At 42.9% G+C, this 18,068-nt stretch overlaps 1 protein-coding gene across 9 annotated transcripts in view; it reads left to right on the top strand.

Annotated features, from left to right (window-relative positions):
- Positions 1-18,068, top strand: part of LOC144112717 (uncharacterized) — a 75,030-nt gene that overhangs the window by 35,840 nt on the left and 21,122 nt on the right. For 3 of the 9 annotated variants that reach the window (XR_013310394.1, XR_013310391.1, XM_077645550.1), the window contains exon 4: positions 17,443-17,583. The exons of 1 other annotated variant lie outside the window; for it this stretch is intronic. Coding sequence is in view for 2 of the 8 variants with exons in the window: in XM_077645550.1 (XP_077501676.1) it covers positions 17,443-17,583 (141 nt within the window). In the remaining 6 variants the exon portion in view is untranslated. Of the gene's footprint in view, positions 1-16,329; positions 16,427-17,442; positions 17,605-18,068 lie in introns of all 9 variants that reach the window. 5 more of the 9 variants (XR_013310393.1, XR_013310392.1, XM_077645549.1 and 2 more) reach the window with 3 other exon arrangements.

Below are 18,068 nucleotides of genomic sequence, written 5' to 3'. Positions count from 1 at the left end.
GGATGATACCCCGCATCTCACATCAAATGCTACGTAGCGACCAGCCGAATAATAAGTGGTGACGAATGATGGCAGTGAGATGATTTTATGGCCACTCGCCTATAACGCGACCTTTCCATTCCCGCACCACTGCCAGCTTCGTCGTCTTCATGACAATATTGCCGCTTTGCACATAGTTTTTCCGCAGTGCCACGAGGTACGCTTTAATGAGGTTTTACTGTACCTGTGAGTGCTAAGGTTGCTGAATTTGATGCGTCTCAGTGTGAAGTCTGAACCGATTCATACACCTCCTGCATTCATATGCCCATCAGCCAGCTATAAAATTGAAGTTCTAATCTATTGCTATGCGATGCGTTCAGAACAGGTGCTGCCCTTGATGGTCTCACAGATAACTTTTACCACAATGGCAACACAGGCATCAAAGGTTGCCTCCAAACTATAGCTCTCCACCATTCAAGACATGTTTTCCGCTGCTCTACTGTCTTTTTCCACAGTGGCCCACTTATAACTCACCTCAGTTCTGACTGCGAGGCCAATCCAGCAAACAAGCCTTACGCAGTGCTTTTCGGATGGACATTATGGCCATGCCACTGCTTTAATTACACCACAACACTTTCGCTTGGGCCCGTGGCGAAATTCCTAATAGAGGTGGTGGAAGGAGGAAGTTGGAGCACCACGAAATCCAAATGTACAAGGACGTAGTGCAGTGGCCTCGCTCAAAGCTCTTGCCCTGAGCTTAAACAGCACAGGTACTTCTTGTTGAGCTTACAACTTTGTCATGCCCGAGCTGACAGCTCACCAGCCACACACATTTAAACAAATTTTTAATTACACATGCCAACAATGCCACATCTATTAAGATATGGAAGATTATGTTAAGCCTTCTATGCTCTAACCAACCCAAAATTCTTACCACGGTCAAGTAGATGACCTTGATTCTCTTTGGCAATACATCCAGCTCATTACTGTTCACAGCTGTGGTAAATTGTCATTTTTACCTCAGATTTTCTCATCAAGAGGCACAAGGGCAATTGGTTGATGGTCTGGTTCTTAGGACCAAGTGACATTGAGCAATCGCTACAAGCTCTGGGCAAACACCCTGAAGGGGCCACCGAAAACCTTGCACCAAAGTTGCAAATTATACATTTTGAAAGGGCATTACTTTTTTTTAATTGTACCTCAAAGGCCCACAAGGGAGTATTATATGAGGGGTGGGCTGACATGTATTAAAAGCTCCTGGCACAGAATTTTTTCAGAAAAAGCAAACTGAAGAGCTAAAAACATAACAGCACGGAAAGCGGGGACTTCAAGGGTAGAAAACACAGGACAAGCGCTTGTCCTGTGTTTTCTACCCTTGAATTCCCCGTTTTCCACGCTGTTAATTTTTTAAATTTGTATCATCAACTTGCCTGCGCTTCTCCTGTGTTTACTAACCTTGAAGTCCCCATTTTCGGCACTGTTAAATTTTTAATTATGTATCACCAACTCGTCTGCCTTGCTATCGTGTTGAAGAGCTAAACTACTCATCCACATCCTTGAGGTTGTTTTGCCCCCATAATTCGTACTGCTCTAGAAGCTGTGTGTTGGTGCTTGAATCTGAATGCCACACACCCATATGCATGCAGCACACATGCTTTACCAGCATAGCACCACATAACATCATGTCAATGCCCCATTTGGGGACAAATGGTGCAAGCACACAGAGCAGTAGGAACAAAATGCAAACACTAATGATGTGTGAGTCACTCCTGTGCTCTGTCTTTTGGGCTGCATGTCTCCTGATGAACAACTGCCTCCCCATTTTCCTCAAAAAGTAAAACTACAACAAACATCTACTCCTAACTTGTGAAAGCAAATTGACAAACATAGAAGAAAGAACGTAAACATGTCTCGTCCTTGTCTTTCTGTGTATTCAATTATGGGAACTACTTCCTTGTTCAGCTACCTCTCCTATCTACATTCGTCTGTGACTTCTCGCCTCTCGCCACTGCTTGCCTCTAGGGGCACAAACGTTGACAGTTTCACAGCAGGAGGCCCACTTTCAAAATTATAATTTGCTAGATCCATGACAGCCTAGTTGCTTGCTTCAATATTCAGGCAGGCTTTGTTCATTTCGGGACTACAAGTGGAAGCTGTTTTCTTAATAGGGAATGTTTCCACGTTTCCTTTTTGTTTCTTCTTTCTATGTAATGGCTAGGACAAAAAACTGTCACCCACCCAATGCAAAGGAAGTGGCCACATAATCATAGTCTCTTCCATTTGACTGCACTTTCTGCACTAGTTCAAGAAGTGCAGCACGAGTTCCAGGCTGGCTTGCACTCGCCGAAATGGAAGTGCAGCTGCAGTGCAGCAATATGGCGGTGCCCATGTGTAGGTCAAAGAAGCGGAGATGGCACTAGTTATTTAAAGAAATGATGACAGTTCCTTGTTGAAAGGTTTATGGCTTATGGGGGTTTAACGTCCCAAAGTGACTCAGGCTTTGAGGGATGCCATAGTGAAGGGCTCTGGAAATTTCGTCTCCTGGGGTTCTTTACAATGCACTGACATGACAGTACACGAGCCTCTAGAATTTTGATGGAGGCAAAATTCTAGGGGCTTGTGTACTGTGCGATGCATGCATAGAGCATGCATGAATCACCATGTGGTATTCGCCTACGACCGCTAAATAATTTATAATCGAATTTTTCTGTCACGCTGTTTCGGTTTAAACAGCCGAATGAGAGCTGTGACGACAAAGAGAGGTTTTAGGTCATTCAAGGCATACAAAAACTGTGATATAGTTGCTGCTTTATCGTTTTAATTTACTGCACTGCTGAAGCCAGCCTTCCTCAAGAGGAATGACAACAAATGTAGTAGCACCAATTATATTGCAGTTTTTCATGCCTCACATGACCTGCAATCTCTCTTTAAGGTCACAGTCATAGTTCAGCTGTTGAAACTGACAGCACGAGAAAGAAATTCAGTTATAAATTATTTAGCAGCCGTAGGAGCATACCACACAGTAATCTGTGTGTAACAATGCCTTACATATTATTACAAAAAAGAATGGTTTGATTTATGAGGGTTTAATGTCCCAAAGCAACTCCGGCTATGAGGAACACTGTCGTAAAGGGCTCCGGAAATTTTGACCACCTGGGGTTCTTTAACGTGCACTGACATAGCACAGTACATGGGCCTTTAGAATTTCACCTCAATCAAAATTCGACCCCCTCCGCCGGGATCAAACCCAGGAACTTGGCGTCAGCAGCTCCCTTAAAGAACACCAGGTGGTCAAAATTTCCAGAGCCCTTCACTACGGCGTCCCTCAGCCTGAGTCGCTTTAAGACGTTAAACCCCTATAAACTATAACCTTTTAGCAAATAACTGTCATCATTTCATTAAATAACACGTGCCATACCTTCTCTGCTTCTTTGACCTACACATGGAGGAGTTGAGAGACTGTTTGAGGCGTCGTAATGAAAACCTAAGCGGTCAAGTTGAATCGCATGGGCAACATTTCTGCGCTAATTCACAGGTCGCCTGTGGGTATACATGCAACGATTTGTTCTCTGAAACAACGATTTCCTAGAGCAGGTTCATGGTAAGACTTCTTTGCGATTTGCTGCTTGAAAATTCTTCCAAGTGTTTCTGGATTTTGGTGGTCGTTGGTGTCAGCGGCACGCAGTTGGCTTCATATGGCGCTCAATGGATGGAAGCTGAAACGCCGCGGGGAGTCGCTGGCCTGCAGGGGCACAACCCTCATATTTAATCTTGTTCTTAGAACTTTGCGAATCGCACGTCTGTTAAAATCTTGCTGCGGAGCATTGCGAGAGACGTTTCGATCGGGTGAAGCAGATCTTGGAGGTCAAGGCAGCCTAGCTGTGCTAGCTGTTTCTGGTCATTTTTCCAACGAGCTTTCGCCGAACGGTACCTCCTTGAATAGCGTTGACAAATTTCAAGTAAATCCATGCCCATCTTCTCTATTCTTTTTGCTAGAAACACAGCTTACTAGGTACCTGTGTGATGCACATGCGCACAGTGACGGGAGTAACACGTACAGCAGGCCTGATTGACTGGATTTCTTCAAATGACAAGCACGTGCGTTGATGAAATGACAAGTGGAACAAGGGGAGTATCAGACATGGTGAGCGACTTGTGCAAATTAAAACACTGCGCTTGAAGGCACAGACACTTGCACACTTACAAGGAAAAATGGCATGCGTCGGTGCAATGAAGGCAGCGGAAATCATTTCTTATACTGCAGTTTCAAGAATTTTAGAGAAAGAGGTTTCTTGTACATCTTCCTAACTGCGTTCTTGCCTGTTATGTCAAGTGCATGGTTTGTTAGCAATGGTTTGATGAACTTCTTGCATATAATATGCCGCAGTCCTTGTTCTCTTACAGGTCAGGACAGGCAAACCCACGATTTTATTCACACTGTAGAGCAAGCATGTGTCCAGTGGCCTTTGAAGTTGCGTTCTGTCTTTGAGCATGATATTGATGAGCTTCTTGAGACCCTGTAACACTCTTAGGAGCGCTGAGATCGGGTAAAAGAGTCCACTGCAGTCTTGGTGGTCAGTCAAACTGTCTACAGTAGTATTTCCTTGTCTGGAAATGCAAGCTGCGAAGTGCAGAATTATTTGATGTTGTGTTTGCCTGCCAGATTCTTCTTCAAATTATCTTGACCTGTCTTTCTCGGAGTTCTAAGTCGGCAGGAATTTCATTGTACGAAACGCCAGGCTTCCGCTCCGCCGTTCCGCTGACTGGACAATCAAAACGGAACGCAACAGCAATGCATTTTCGCTTGCTACTCCCTCCAGCAACTACAGTCATTGATGCGTCACTTCTTATACGGTAACACTAAACACACCACGCAAATCATATAAGAAACAACACTCCAAAAGGCATACTTTTTGCTGTAATGGCAGTGACAAGAAAATTCTGTGCCCTCTCCGTGTCGTCGGCTAGAGGGTCATCGGACAGCACTGCCATATGGCTGACGAGTGCTCTATGGTGGGCAGAAAACCCCCTGATGCTTCAGGCATGTTGTTCTTCAGGAGGCATTGCTCAAACAACAAAATAATTGCCGGACGTGACGTCTTCAACCCGGATGTGACGTCATGGGTTGATAACGCTTGCGTTATTTCGACAGGAAAAGAAAAAATTTCATATACCAAACCATTCAGGTTGTCAGCGAAAAAAAGCTACCGTAAGATTAAATACTTCTTATATGTTTTTGCCGTTGTGCGCCTTTGCAACGTTAGCGACGTGAGCATGGACGCAAATACGCGAATGGCGCTATGAATTTCCCTTGCAGCTCTGGAAATGGCAAATGGCATGGCTGCGCGCCAAACTTCTAGACATGCTTGCAGAGGTGTATTGTGGGGTCGGTGCCAACAGTTGGAAGTTTAATCGACTGAAATTGTTCAAGGAAAGTCAGCGGCACTGCATTTTTATTGTTTCTGTGCATTGCGAGGGACTTTGGCGGCAGCCACACGGCAACGTCTCCGGTTCAGCGAACTTGTGAGAAGGTTAGCATTTTCTCAAATTTTGAAAGCGGTTTTTTGTTTTTATTATAACCCTGCGTCTCGTCGCATGTTCACGATAACATCAGTACAACGTGAATGCGCTTTCTCTGTTTGAAGTAACATTGGTCGATCAGCGTAAACTTTTGGATTCAATTAAACACAAACTGTCCCCGTTCGTACTGCATGTCGAATGTGTCTTTGGATGATTCTGCGCAAGAGATGTTGTGATAATTTGTGTACTACCAGATATAGTTTAGAGGCTTGGACCCATTCATCCCACTGAAGTAATGTTTGAAAGCTATTTTGTGTTCATGCATCTGCTGTCCATAAACTCAACTTTTCGGTAATCATTCACATGGTTCCTTTAGATCTGGGCAATCGGCTACTGTTGCTAAGGCACCTGGTAGCAGAGCCCCTGGTGACACCCAGTGGCCAGTTGTTTGTCCAGGTGCCAAGCACCAAAGGTACCATTCCTAACTTTTTTCCCAGTCCATCAACCTCATATGTCTTGCAAAGATTACAGTAATCAGGTTGTAAAAAAATTGGTAACATGTGCATATTTCAGAACAGTTGAGAGAAATGCACATGCAGCATCAGTATTCTCGGTAGATTTTCTGAGACCCGGATTCATTTCTTCTAGGACAGTGGCAAGCAGTAGGTCAACTCTACACAAATTTATTTTCCCCTCGTGCAAAGTAATGAATGCAAACATCATAAGACAAGTCTCTAGTCTGTTTCATTCTCACTGCATTTGATCAAAGCATAATATGAAATGCTGTATTTCTTATACGCTAGTTTTCTTTACTTTGAGCAGTAGATATTGACAATGAACAGCAAAGCAACTCCACTCGCTGACGATTTTTCCTTCGGCAGCAAAACAGGGAATAGCTTACCCAACGTGTTATCTCAACAGACTCAAAACTTCAATGGACAGCTGCGTCCACAGCTGCAATCACCTCTCAGGTGCATGCACTCGTAAGACATAAGGGTCATTCAGTCTATAAATTCCTGTTCTTTGTCCAGTGAATCCTCTTGCGTCATTTTCAAGCCACTGAGTCATGGCTCCTTTCACTCGGCCACCCCGGGCCAATACTACAGTGTTTCTCAATATCATCATTAGCAGCAGCCTGACTACATCCGCTGCAGGACAAACATATCTCCCATGCCTCTCCGGTTGTTCCTGTCCTGTGCCAGCTGTGGCCCCCTTTTCCCCACAGACTTCTTTATCTTATCCACTTAGTTATCATGCTTTCTGTCAAGATGCACCACACCATGACGAACTTCATGTACAGTGCAGATTGGCTGATATTTAATGTGTCCAGGAACCTCGAAGTGCCAGGGGATAGATTGATGTCAAACAAGTGCAACATCATGCTGGATGCTGTTACTTCTTAGTACTTTGACATGGAAGTGCATTGAGGGCTGATCACAGTTTAGAGTGGAGCTACCAGTCAGTCCAATGCCAGGGAGAAGGGCACTAGAATAACTTCCTCCCTTTTAGTTACTCAAAGTATAGACATTAAACCTTTAAACCATAGCTAATTTAAGAATCATTGACTGTAATTGCCTGTTCGTTTGATAGAAAAAATGAAAAATGCAGTGATTTTTTCTGTGGCCGCACATGATACTCTTCATGATGATATTTCAAGCATTCATCTCAGCTCGAAAGAAGTTCTGTAGAGCCGCCGCATTGGCTCAGTGGTTATGGCACTCGGCTGCTGACCGGAAAGACGCAGATTCAATCCCGGCCGTGGTGGTCGATTTTCGATGGAGGTCAATGTCTAGAGGCGCCTTTATTGTGCGGTGTCAGTGCACGTTAAAGAACCCCAGGTGGTCGAAATTTCCGAAGCCCTTCACTACGGCGACCCTCATAGCCCGAGTCGATTTGTGATGTTGAACATCCATAAACCATAAATGAATTCTGTAGCCTTCTGGGAGCAAAACAAAACACTTGTGCTTTTTTTAAATTTTTCGTTCTGTTCTCAATCAGTTTTAACACCCATCTTTCTTGGTGACTGATGCCTTGATGTTTGTGCACAGGCAGTGGCCAGAAAAGGTCCCCGCACAAAATAAATATCAGGTGAATGGAATGAGCAAGAAGCATGAACTGTCAGGAATTGTGAAAATCACTCAACTGGCCCGATATCACAGCATGGCAAATAAAATTTGAATAATGACCTCATGCCTTATCATTGGTTGCTAAAGGACTATGAACACCTAATTTTAATGTGCAATTTCTTCTGTCAAACGATGTGTTAGACATTAGAATACATGGGTTACTGGGTGGTACTTGCCTACAACAGCTAAATAACTTATGGTTGAATTTCTTCTCTTATGCTGTTTCGATTTCGTCAACTGGACGACGACTGTGATGTCAAGTTATTGTTTTGGTCACGTCATGCACTAGAAAAACATATTTGCTAATACATAGTTTTAATTCACTACGACATATAAAACAGCCTCTTCCAATACCTGGAATGACACAAACTGATGTGTCTGCAATTATATACTCCAGTTTTTATGCCTCATGTGACCTAAAGATCAACTATGCATCATAGTTATCGTTCGACTGATGAAACCGAAACAGCGTTCAGAAGAAATTCAATTATAAATTATTTAGCAGTCGTACACGAATACCACAGAGTACTCCATGTATACAAATGTCTAATGCATCATTTGAATGTAGAGAACACGCAAGCAAAAATTTGGTGTCTGTACCTAAGAAGTGAAACCATGTAACCATCAAACTTGTCCTATTTTACTTCACATGCTTACAGTTGGTTGAAAGATTCAGGCTACTTTTAGCACTATCTTGGTACATGGTATAGTGCGGGACTTGCAAAGGGTGAAGCTATTCTGTTTCAGTTATGATTGGTACCATATCATTTTGTTTCTAAAGTAATGGCGGCCATTCCACTCAGATCTCAGACAAGGTCTCAATTGAATTGCAGTTATTTCTGATTTTCTGCAACTCTGGATTACCAGTTACATAGCCTTGCTCATTGCAGTTGCTGATAAACACCTCATAAGTTGTACTATTATGTACTCTTTTCTTTGGCACTATGTATGAACTTCTGTTCTTGTGCTTTCTAGAAATAATGCATGCAGTTTTGAAGTGCAAAAAGGGAATTTACGTTTAACTAGATTGTCATATTAGAGCCGTATGTTACAACCAAATTGTACATTGATGTCAATGATGGTGGTTTCTTTTCACTATTGTAAGAGAATGTTATAATTTCACCTATAGCAAATAATAGCCCTCACTAATTAGCTGTTTTTGTCATGTCCAGTATTTTTACACACTAAGCCACCAAAGCATGATTCAGAATGGTCAGGACTAAAGGTGCTGAGCCTTTCGTGTCACTAAAAAATGTGTTTTAGTGTGGTATGGCTGCTTGAACACCTATCCCTTGTATCTCACAAACTTAATAAGGGAGGGAAAAGCCTCAGGGGGCTTGCGAAATTTCGACAAGAGGAATTGTCTTCTGGAAAAGCCTTCATCATTGGTGGGGTTTAAGCAAGGTTTTCACTTCGAGGAGAAATGCCTGGTGTGTGGGACGAAGGTGCAATATGGGAAGGCCATTAGGATGGGGAGCGTGAACCTTGTCCAGACATGATGGCTGCTAACGAGGATTAACCGGTTGACCTGCGAAACTGTGAAAAGAAAAGGCCAGCTCAGTAAAAAGGATTCCTGGGGTATGGAGAGGTAGTGGGCTTGAAAGGCTTTGTGTCCAGCTGCAACAGGTGACTTGGTATGGCTGGCTGCCTTTACATAAAAACTAGGATAAAGGAGTTAAACAGCATGGCAGAATAAAATACCAGGGGCAGTCAAAATAATGTGAAAGAAAAAGAGAAAATGAGGGCGGGATCGGAGAAAAGGCAAAAAGAAGGGAGGAGGGAAGAGGGTGGAAGCCAAGGGTCCCCAGAAGTGACATCAGGAGGTGCAGGGCTTAAGCTAAAAGTATAATGATAAATTAAAGGAAAAAGGAAAGGAGGGGGATTCAGGTGGAAATGATGGGTTGGGGGAGGGTTAGGGTGAAAGAAACGATAAGTCAGCAATATGAAGTGCTTGGAAAACCTCTTGCCTTGTGCAAGGCCTTTTTAAGTAATTATGCCAGTGACGGAATGTATAGAGCTGGCCACTTTAAGTGCAAACATGCGAGCATGTGGCCGCAGTGTTTAGAGGTCCACTGCGTGCGACACAGCCACTTATCGCTGCAAAATGGAGCTGGAGGAGGTGCACCTGGATGTGGTGCTTCGTGCTATCTGTCACTTCACTTCGATGTGCGGAAATGTCGAAAGCAGTGGCCCTCCAAAGAGCAGAGCCATGCGTTCGCGTGTTCGCACTAAGAGTGGACAACCCTGCACTTGAGAGATTTTAAGTTTCCTCAGGATATGCTGACTCCAGACGAAAACAGGTCCTTTTTTTTTAAACGTCGGCAGGCACCCTGAGGTTTTCCCTCTTGTTCACTTTGCGAGTGTCAAGAAACCATCTGCCTACTCTCTCTGTATCATACAATCCTTGTATGGCGAGTTACCTCTCAATTAAGCCCTTACTATGTACAGATAACCACATCTTTTACTGTTATCTTTGTATGGATGCGCCAGTGGTAAATCAAGAAATAAATCAAGAGATTTGTATTGTTTAACACTTACTTTAAAGCTACATCATGAGGATATGGTTGAAAATATGCCATTTTCCGGCTACAGGGGCTTGGTTGTGTGTAGTGACTGGTTTCTCTTTATCAGGGCTACTTGACAGTTGCCATGAAAAACAGGCTTTTCAAAAGTCGTTCCTCAAATAAGAAAGCGTTTCCAATGTTACAATGGAAATGTTATTTGTTAAAACTTCAATCATTGCAGGTCAGGGATTGATAGTTTTCAAATAAGTTCAAAACCTGCAGAAGGAATTTTGTAACTTCTTTCCTGCCTTAAAAATCCAGTATTTATTTGCTGCTTTCAGCAAGCAGAGGTCTGTTTTATGGCACATACTTTTCACTACCTTGAATGAAAATTGTGCAGTGCAGACCCACCGTAAAACTAGGGGTGTAGTATACAAATTGCTTGTTGCAACTACTTCGCCGTTAGAGCATGCATAGTAAGGCCTTGAAGTCAGATTCTTTACATTTGCAACTGTTTCATAAAAAGCCTATTCTGGCAAATGGCATTTAGCAAAACTGTCTTCCTCTGAATGCTCCTAAGGATAACTTTAGTTCATTCTGGAACATGCATATTTAAAATATCTCTTTAAGGCATGATTGCTCATATTGGCTCTAGTTACCTCACAGTATTTAGTTTTGTGCCTCCAGCATCACTGACTTGCATCATATGTCAAATAGAGCAGTAAAATGCTCGCTGTTAGTTTAAACCACAACTCATCATGGGGCTGTGCACTTTTTGTTGTGTTGCATGAAATATACTTATGTATGAAACAATTTCTTTCAGCTGCACTTCACATGATTCAAATTTCACCAGAAGAAAGGCTGTAACACAACATTGCTCACTTCTGTTTCTTTCCCAGCACATAACTGCCCATAACAGCACATATGTAAGATATGAACAAAAAGAAGTGCATGTATATGTTCCGCACATGCATTTTGTGTACTACCAACACTATGATATGATTAACTGATGTCATGTAGAGAGAGCACAAAAATAGTTTTTTTGCATATATTGCAGCATGTTTATTTCAAGTTTTAAACTAGCCATTTAAACGACCCATTTCTCAAGCATTTCATGCTAAATAAGCCGAGTACCAGATCAGGTTAAAGCTTGTACCCATTGTATCACCGGTGGATACGCGGCGGCACTAGGGATCGAACTCCACACCTCCTGCTTGCGAGGTGGATGCTCAGACCACTAGACCACCGCTGTGGTCACCCCCCCTGATGTTGCTTACACCAGGCACTGTTAAAGCCCGTATATATATGTTAAATGCATTTTAGAAAGCTATCCGGTTCCCAAGTACCATTTAATTTTTATAGCAAAACCACAGTTCACCTAGCTGGGCAAACCTGCTGCATACAAGCCAGCAGAACAGTTGCATGTACTTGCTTCATTAGGAATCATAAAAATCAAGCAGAGCCTGCCCTTCATGGTGCATTATACCCTGATTTCGAGCAATGATCAAGATGGGCAGATGGTCATTTCATTGAACACTTGCATGTTACATTCGTAGAATCAAAAAGACAAGTATTAGTGCAAAATCTTCAAGCAGAGTTTATTTTAGAGTTTATTCTTTATATTATGAAAAAAGTGTTGGATCAAGATATGGTACACCTTGTATGGTGAAAGGGGCTCCCAATTTGTGAAAGGCTTAATTTTGGAATAACGGCAGCGTTTAGGCTAGTTGGTTAACCATTGTTTAGATCTTGGACGTGCTCAAAACTACACTGAGATTAAGAGCAATGTGTGTGGCCATCACTTTGTGTATCCTTGTCTTTTTGCTTTCTTTCACAATCTAAACTTGATTTTGCAAGAGAGCAAGGAAAACAAGGATGTTTAAATTCTGATAATTAAGGATAAAAGATCATGTTTTATTGTTATGTTTAAAGTGTACATTGTACTGCTGTTGCCGTGTTGCAACACTTCCATTGTGCCTTTGCATTGCCTCACTTCCGTCGTGCCATTGCATTGCAGACTCTTGACTTTTGTTTATAAAATAGGCAATCTTTTTTTGCATTCGATTACAACACTTTAGGTGTTATCTCAGAGTTGCGTGGTAGCAAACTCTCAGATTTAGCGGTTTGCATTATTATGCCAGCATAACTTGCTAAGCGTTTCACTGCAGTCTTGTTACTAAAAGTCACTTGAAAGCATTCAGCCTGATGGTCATTGAGGGTTACTGTCCATATATCAAAATGCCGGAACAGCTGTACTCTTTACAGCTACCGGAACTAAGGTACATTTCATGACATGCTGGCTGATGAGTGCTGGAGCACCAGACGGGATTTGGAAGAAACAATTTTCAGATGTGTGCTTGGTATCACCTTGTTTTCTTCCAGTTGTGGAGAGGTGTTCTTTTCATCTTTGTTGTGTTAAACACTCATGTTTTGGGCAATTTGTGATTACCTTTAGCTTGTGTTCTCTTTTTTGTTGAGGCACAAGCACTCCACTTTATTACATTTTAGTATAATTTAAAATTCATAGGGCACACCATGAATAAAACTTCTACATGAATAATCTACGTGTGTAAGTTCTTCATTGCTGCTATACAAACTAAGCAGAGACAACTTGTAGTTTAGCTCTTGCCAGGATTTATAGGAGAGTCTCATTAACATAATCACATGACCAATACAAACTGGGTATTGTTTGTGCAATGAAAAACAGTTTTAGAATATTTGTTAGCAGCTGTCAGTGTAGGACTGGCCTCAAAATGCTTGGTGCTCTATATAGCTCTTCTTTTAGGCAGGATTACTTTTTCTGCACCTGCAGCCTGATACTGCCGCCAGTTCTTGGGTGAACTTCTGATTTTTTTTTGTCACACTGAGCAAACTTCCCTCTTGAGCTGGTTCTGAACAGCTCGAGCACGAGTGTAACGGATTTCATTATCGCCGTCGCTTAGTTTACATTTACCTCAGGACAATGGACTCTTCTAGTGATCTTTAAGTATCTATGTCTTGCACCAGCTGCATGCCACACTCCGAAGAAATCTAATCTTATCTAGTGAGCTTATAATAAGCTATCTCTAGCTGTATTTTTTCTTGGGTTGAAACTCATTGTTGTGATATAATGTGCACAAGCTGTTTCCTGGCCTCGTGCTCAGCTTATCTGGAATGAAATGCTTGGGAAATGGGTCTCTGACCTCAGCTTGAGTAGACGAAATTAACTTGTGCTAGGCACTCTTTGGCCACAGATGCCTTTGTACCATTAAATTTATCAAATTCATTCTGTTGCCCTAAGAGACCATTGGTGATTCATTCGCTGCATCATATGCCGTGACCAGGTCCATTTTCTTTTATTTTCTTCCAGAATATTGACAACTCAGGCTTGTTCTGAAATCAGCGTTGCCACAGACCAGTGTTACTGCTAACATTTTCATCTCTGTGGCTACTCTATTCTTCCTGAATTCAATCTCAAGCCTCTTTGTTAGCCTTCAAGTTTCAAGATGTGGCTTTTCTTTTTAGCAAAATCACTAGGCTCCTTCAAAACACAAGAATGCCCACCGAGTTCACTGCAGGCACTTCTGAATCTCCTGATAATTTCTCTCTCATGGTCTAGATCTCCGAACTCTACTTGGCTTTCATAGAGCTTCCTTACACTTCTAATGTTCCTTTACTCATCGTAGTCTGTTATTTTCATTGGAGACTATTGGACTTCTTATGTGGTTTCTGCTTACTCTCTGTGCCCACAGTTCTTTCTCTGCTAGGGACCCCAAGCGTACACTGCAATTCATCCTCGTGAATACTTAACAGCACCATCACATATCAGAGCTTACTTGCTGTTTGTCTCCCACTGCTTATATTTTGCTCATGTATGCTCTCATTGCTTGTTGCTGCTTTTAGGTTTCCTCGATGATTTTCTGTTTGCTCAATCCTGGCCTTGATATATTTTCTTCTGCTGCTTAGCTTCGAATTATTGTTTAGGTTAGATGGTTCTGCTACTTCTGATGTTCACTTGAGGTTTGACAGCTTCATGCTTTGTTGTTTCTTTATAACTATCTTTGTCTTCTCGATGTTGATTGGCACGCCGGAACAAACGCACATGCATCATTTATGTTAAGATGATGAGATGATAGCCTAACACGTCGCATCGTTGCTATTGGAACCCCACATGTACTTGCTTCGTTCCACTGTGAGCAAAAAGTTTGGTGGAGGTCGCGATGAGGCACACTTTTGATTAGACTAGTGGCGAAGGTTTACTGTTGCTTCGCAGTAAAGCGCTCCCATCTGTCGCGCACGCGAGCATTTAGACGGCTGTTAGATACTACTATCAAGGATTTAGCCACTGTACCGTCGCTGGTTCGTTGTGTAGGTTTTCAGATCAGTCTCGCACTGTCACCGAAGCCTTTCGTGTGTCAGTCATGCACTGTGCTGCTGTATTTCTGTCCAGTGTAAAAATATTTTTCTGTGATTATGCTACGTGCACTGGTTCTTGTAAAAGTAAATATTTTGTGTCGCTTCAACCAGACGACACTTTAGTGTTGCCAAAACATGAACTGTCTACCTGGGGACGGGCTTGGCTTTATTCCTTGGTAACAGAGCGTGTAAGCGCACTGTTTTTCGGTAAGATCATGTACCAACTGGCCCGGCAACTATCCTTAATGCAGTTAATTTCTTATAAATCAGGCACCTCTTTTAAGTGGTTTCTCCTGGATTCTTCTGTCTACACTTCTCTCGTCATTGTAGCAACATGCAAGGCGTACCTCTACTCAGTTTCTATCAAACGTCACTTTATCCCGCACGAAGTTTTCTGGATAGTAGGTCTCTTACCACCGTCAGGGAAGCATGGCGACAGATTATGCCGTCTTCTCTGCTCTGAGGCCTGGCACCAAGTGGAGTACTTCAAGGAGTGCCTCAGAATAGCCTGCTTTCGCGAAGCTCGCCGGGAGAAGCTGGGAAACGCCTGCAACAAGCTTTTCCGAATGATTCACAGATGGCAGACTTCTTTTGGAAGAAGGCTCTAGGGCGCTGACCGATTGTCAGTTCGGATTCAGAAAAGGCAAATCTATGGAAACGGCGCTCCTTGCAATAAAATAAAATATATTCCAGAGCATTGAAAACAGAATATATACGCTCTGTCTTTTTGTTGACTTCAGCAAAGCTTTTGACCTTCTCGACCATAACATATAAAACTCATTTCATATGGCATCCATGGAAAATCTCATGCTTTCCCTAAGTCGTATCTCAGCAATAAAAGCCAGTGTGTCTGTATTAGCAACTAACAGTCATCGTTACTACCAATATATTGTGGTCTACCACAGTGGAGTGTATTAGGCCCGCTTCTATTTAACTTATACACAAATGACATAGTTCATATTGACAACAGTGTTCAGTTCATTATATATGCTGATGACAGTACTGTGCTTATTTCTGGTAATGATCCCAATGCCCTTGTGCTTCATTGTAATGATGTACTTGAAAAATTGTCTGCCTGGTCCCATTTAAATCGCGTAAAAATAAACAACCAGAAAACGAAAGCCATTTTATATTGATCCAGAAATAAGAAATTCATTTTAGAAAATTCTCTAGTGATTCAAGATAAAAATATTGACCTTGTCGATACTCACAAAATTCTTGGTGTCTATTTTTCTTGCCATTTGCGTTGGGACACTCTTGTCAACTATGCTACAAAAAAAAAATCTCTTCAGTGACTGGAGCTATGTCGCGATGTCGCGTACTGTTCTGCCACAAAAAGGTTAAACTTCAGTTATATAACGCATTATTTGCCCCGCACATGAGCTACTGCAGTTTAGTGTGGGCAAGCACCACAAGAGCAAATATTGAAAATATGACAGTTCTGCAAAAAAAGGTACATTTGCTACATAGCTAATATTGATCGTCACTCGACAAGACATCTTTTTGCAAAATACAATAATATTAGCTTTGACCATCACTATGAACACCACTTGCTACATGTTTTTTATGTATTTCAGCATGACAGCCAGAGTTTCCTTCGTTCGATGGCATTGCGGCAACCTAAAGTTACTCCTTTATAACTTGAATTTCCAAACCCTCGTTAGTCCCATACTTTCGCACTCAGTACAACTTGCTATCATTAAAGGTTCTCTGAAACGCCTTCTGAGTAGAGCACATTAACTCACTTAATCACTGCACTGTGTTGCCATGAAAACCAGAGCCAAATAATACTCTTCTACACGTAGCAGACGACCCACAATCACGCATCAAAGTTGGAGAGCCCTTCCCGGCGACTTTTTCGTGCTCGCACCCTCTTCCGTCCCCCGCATCTGCGTAGACAAGGTGAGAGGTGGCCATTGGTTAGATTCTTTCAGATGTCAGGCAGTTACCATGGCCACGGCCAATAAGCCGTTTAGCTCCGGCGAGTGGGGAAGCTCCGCTCCCGGGGGGGGGGGGGGGGGGGGGGGGGGGTCGGCGAAGAAGCGCCTACCTTCCAGCATGCAAAAAGTGACGAGAGGAGAGGGAAAGGCGCGAAGACGCTGAAATTCAAATTTTAACTACAGATAACTCAGCTTCTACAAAGCGCATTTAAAAAATTCTTGCTGGACACTATTCGTGAAGCGTCGTGCTTCAATATCCCAGGCATGCCACAACTTTATTAGAGCCTCCTTCACAGCCTCTTTAAAACACACTCTGCCAGCCTTATTAAATAAACACAGACAGGTAGCCTTCAAATCCCAAAAGAACTATGAGCACACTTTTCTCAGTTGTAAGAATTGATTGTCGTGATGAATCTTGCAGCAGGTCTGTATTTTCTGATACCTTCTACTACACAGTGTTGTAATTGATGTTACCGTACTCTGTCATCAATGGCTGCTGTCGTTTTGTAAACGGCTCCAGGGCCCCAGTCAAGTTGTAGGCAGCAACTTTTAGCCCTGGAGACCGTCCAGTATTCTGGTAAATGAAGAATTGAATATAAAAACTTTGCCATCTCCTGAGCAGTGGGGATGCTGAGGTCAGTGACAGCAAGAAATTCCACGTGCAGCTGTGCAATGTGCAACTTAAGGAACCTTTCTAGAGAGCATTGGATCATTTCCTGGAGAGAAAAGCGGGGTTGTAATTGCAGCCACCCCCACAACCACTGTTTTGCAGAGCATATCACTTCGCCTGTATGGGCGGAAAAAGCAGCATGCCAGAAAATTGAATATTGATTAGGGAACCATTCTGCAGCACTCAATGGGTTAGTCTTGCAGGCGTTATTAACAAAAAGTAGGCCTGCACAGTAAAACAAATGCACCGCCCATTTGTGAGTATATCTTGGATTGCTTAAGTGCCTTGTATTATCACCTGCGGGACAGGTACCCCTTCTGCTTCACGAGAAAGGAGGAGGAGACGTCGTGGAGGAGCTCTATCCGCCACGCGCTTTTCCAGCGATGGTTCGTGAAGGTCCAGCCATTCACGACAGACCAGAACAGCGGTGGTGGAAGGAACAACTTTCGGTGGGTTAAGTACAGCAACAGGTACGCATCACCTCAAGTGCGTCTGCGCAGTGGTGTTCTGTGGAGGCTGCCGTCATAGAGCTGCGACGGCTGACGCCTCGTCTGTATGCTATAGCATTAGGTGCTTCATCGGGAAGACAGTGTTACGGTGATTGGCTGAAGGGAAGTGACGCCGCCAGATCGGAGCATTCCTGTTGCCTGGAATTAAGTAACGTCACAAGACGGTAGCAATTCCACCTGCTGTAGAGAACGAACGTCACCACCAGACCGGTAATGACGTCACTTTCGGTAAAGACATCAACAGCTGGTAATGCTATCGCACTACCAACACAGAGTGGAATTAGACATCCCTGTGAATTTTTTTTGTGCCGGTTAGACAAAGCAGTTCCGGCAAGTAAAAATCCCTCTAACATCATTTTTAATTCTCTCGCTCGCTGGACTTCCGGCCTGAAATATCAACTACAATTTTGTACTCTTTTTTACAA

This window comes from Amblyomma americanum, chromosome 1 (genome assembly GCF_052857255.1).
Source record: "Amblyomma americanum isolate KBUSLIRL-KWMA chromosome 1, ASM5285725v1, whole genome shotgun sequence".
NCBI lineage: Eukaryota > Metazoa > Arthropoda > Arachnida > Ixodida > Ixodidae > Amblyomma > Amblyomma americanum.
This window is presented reverse-complemented; position numbering and strand designations above follow the sequence as displayed.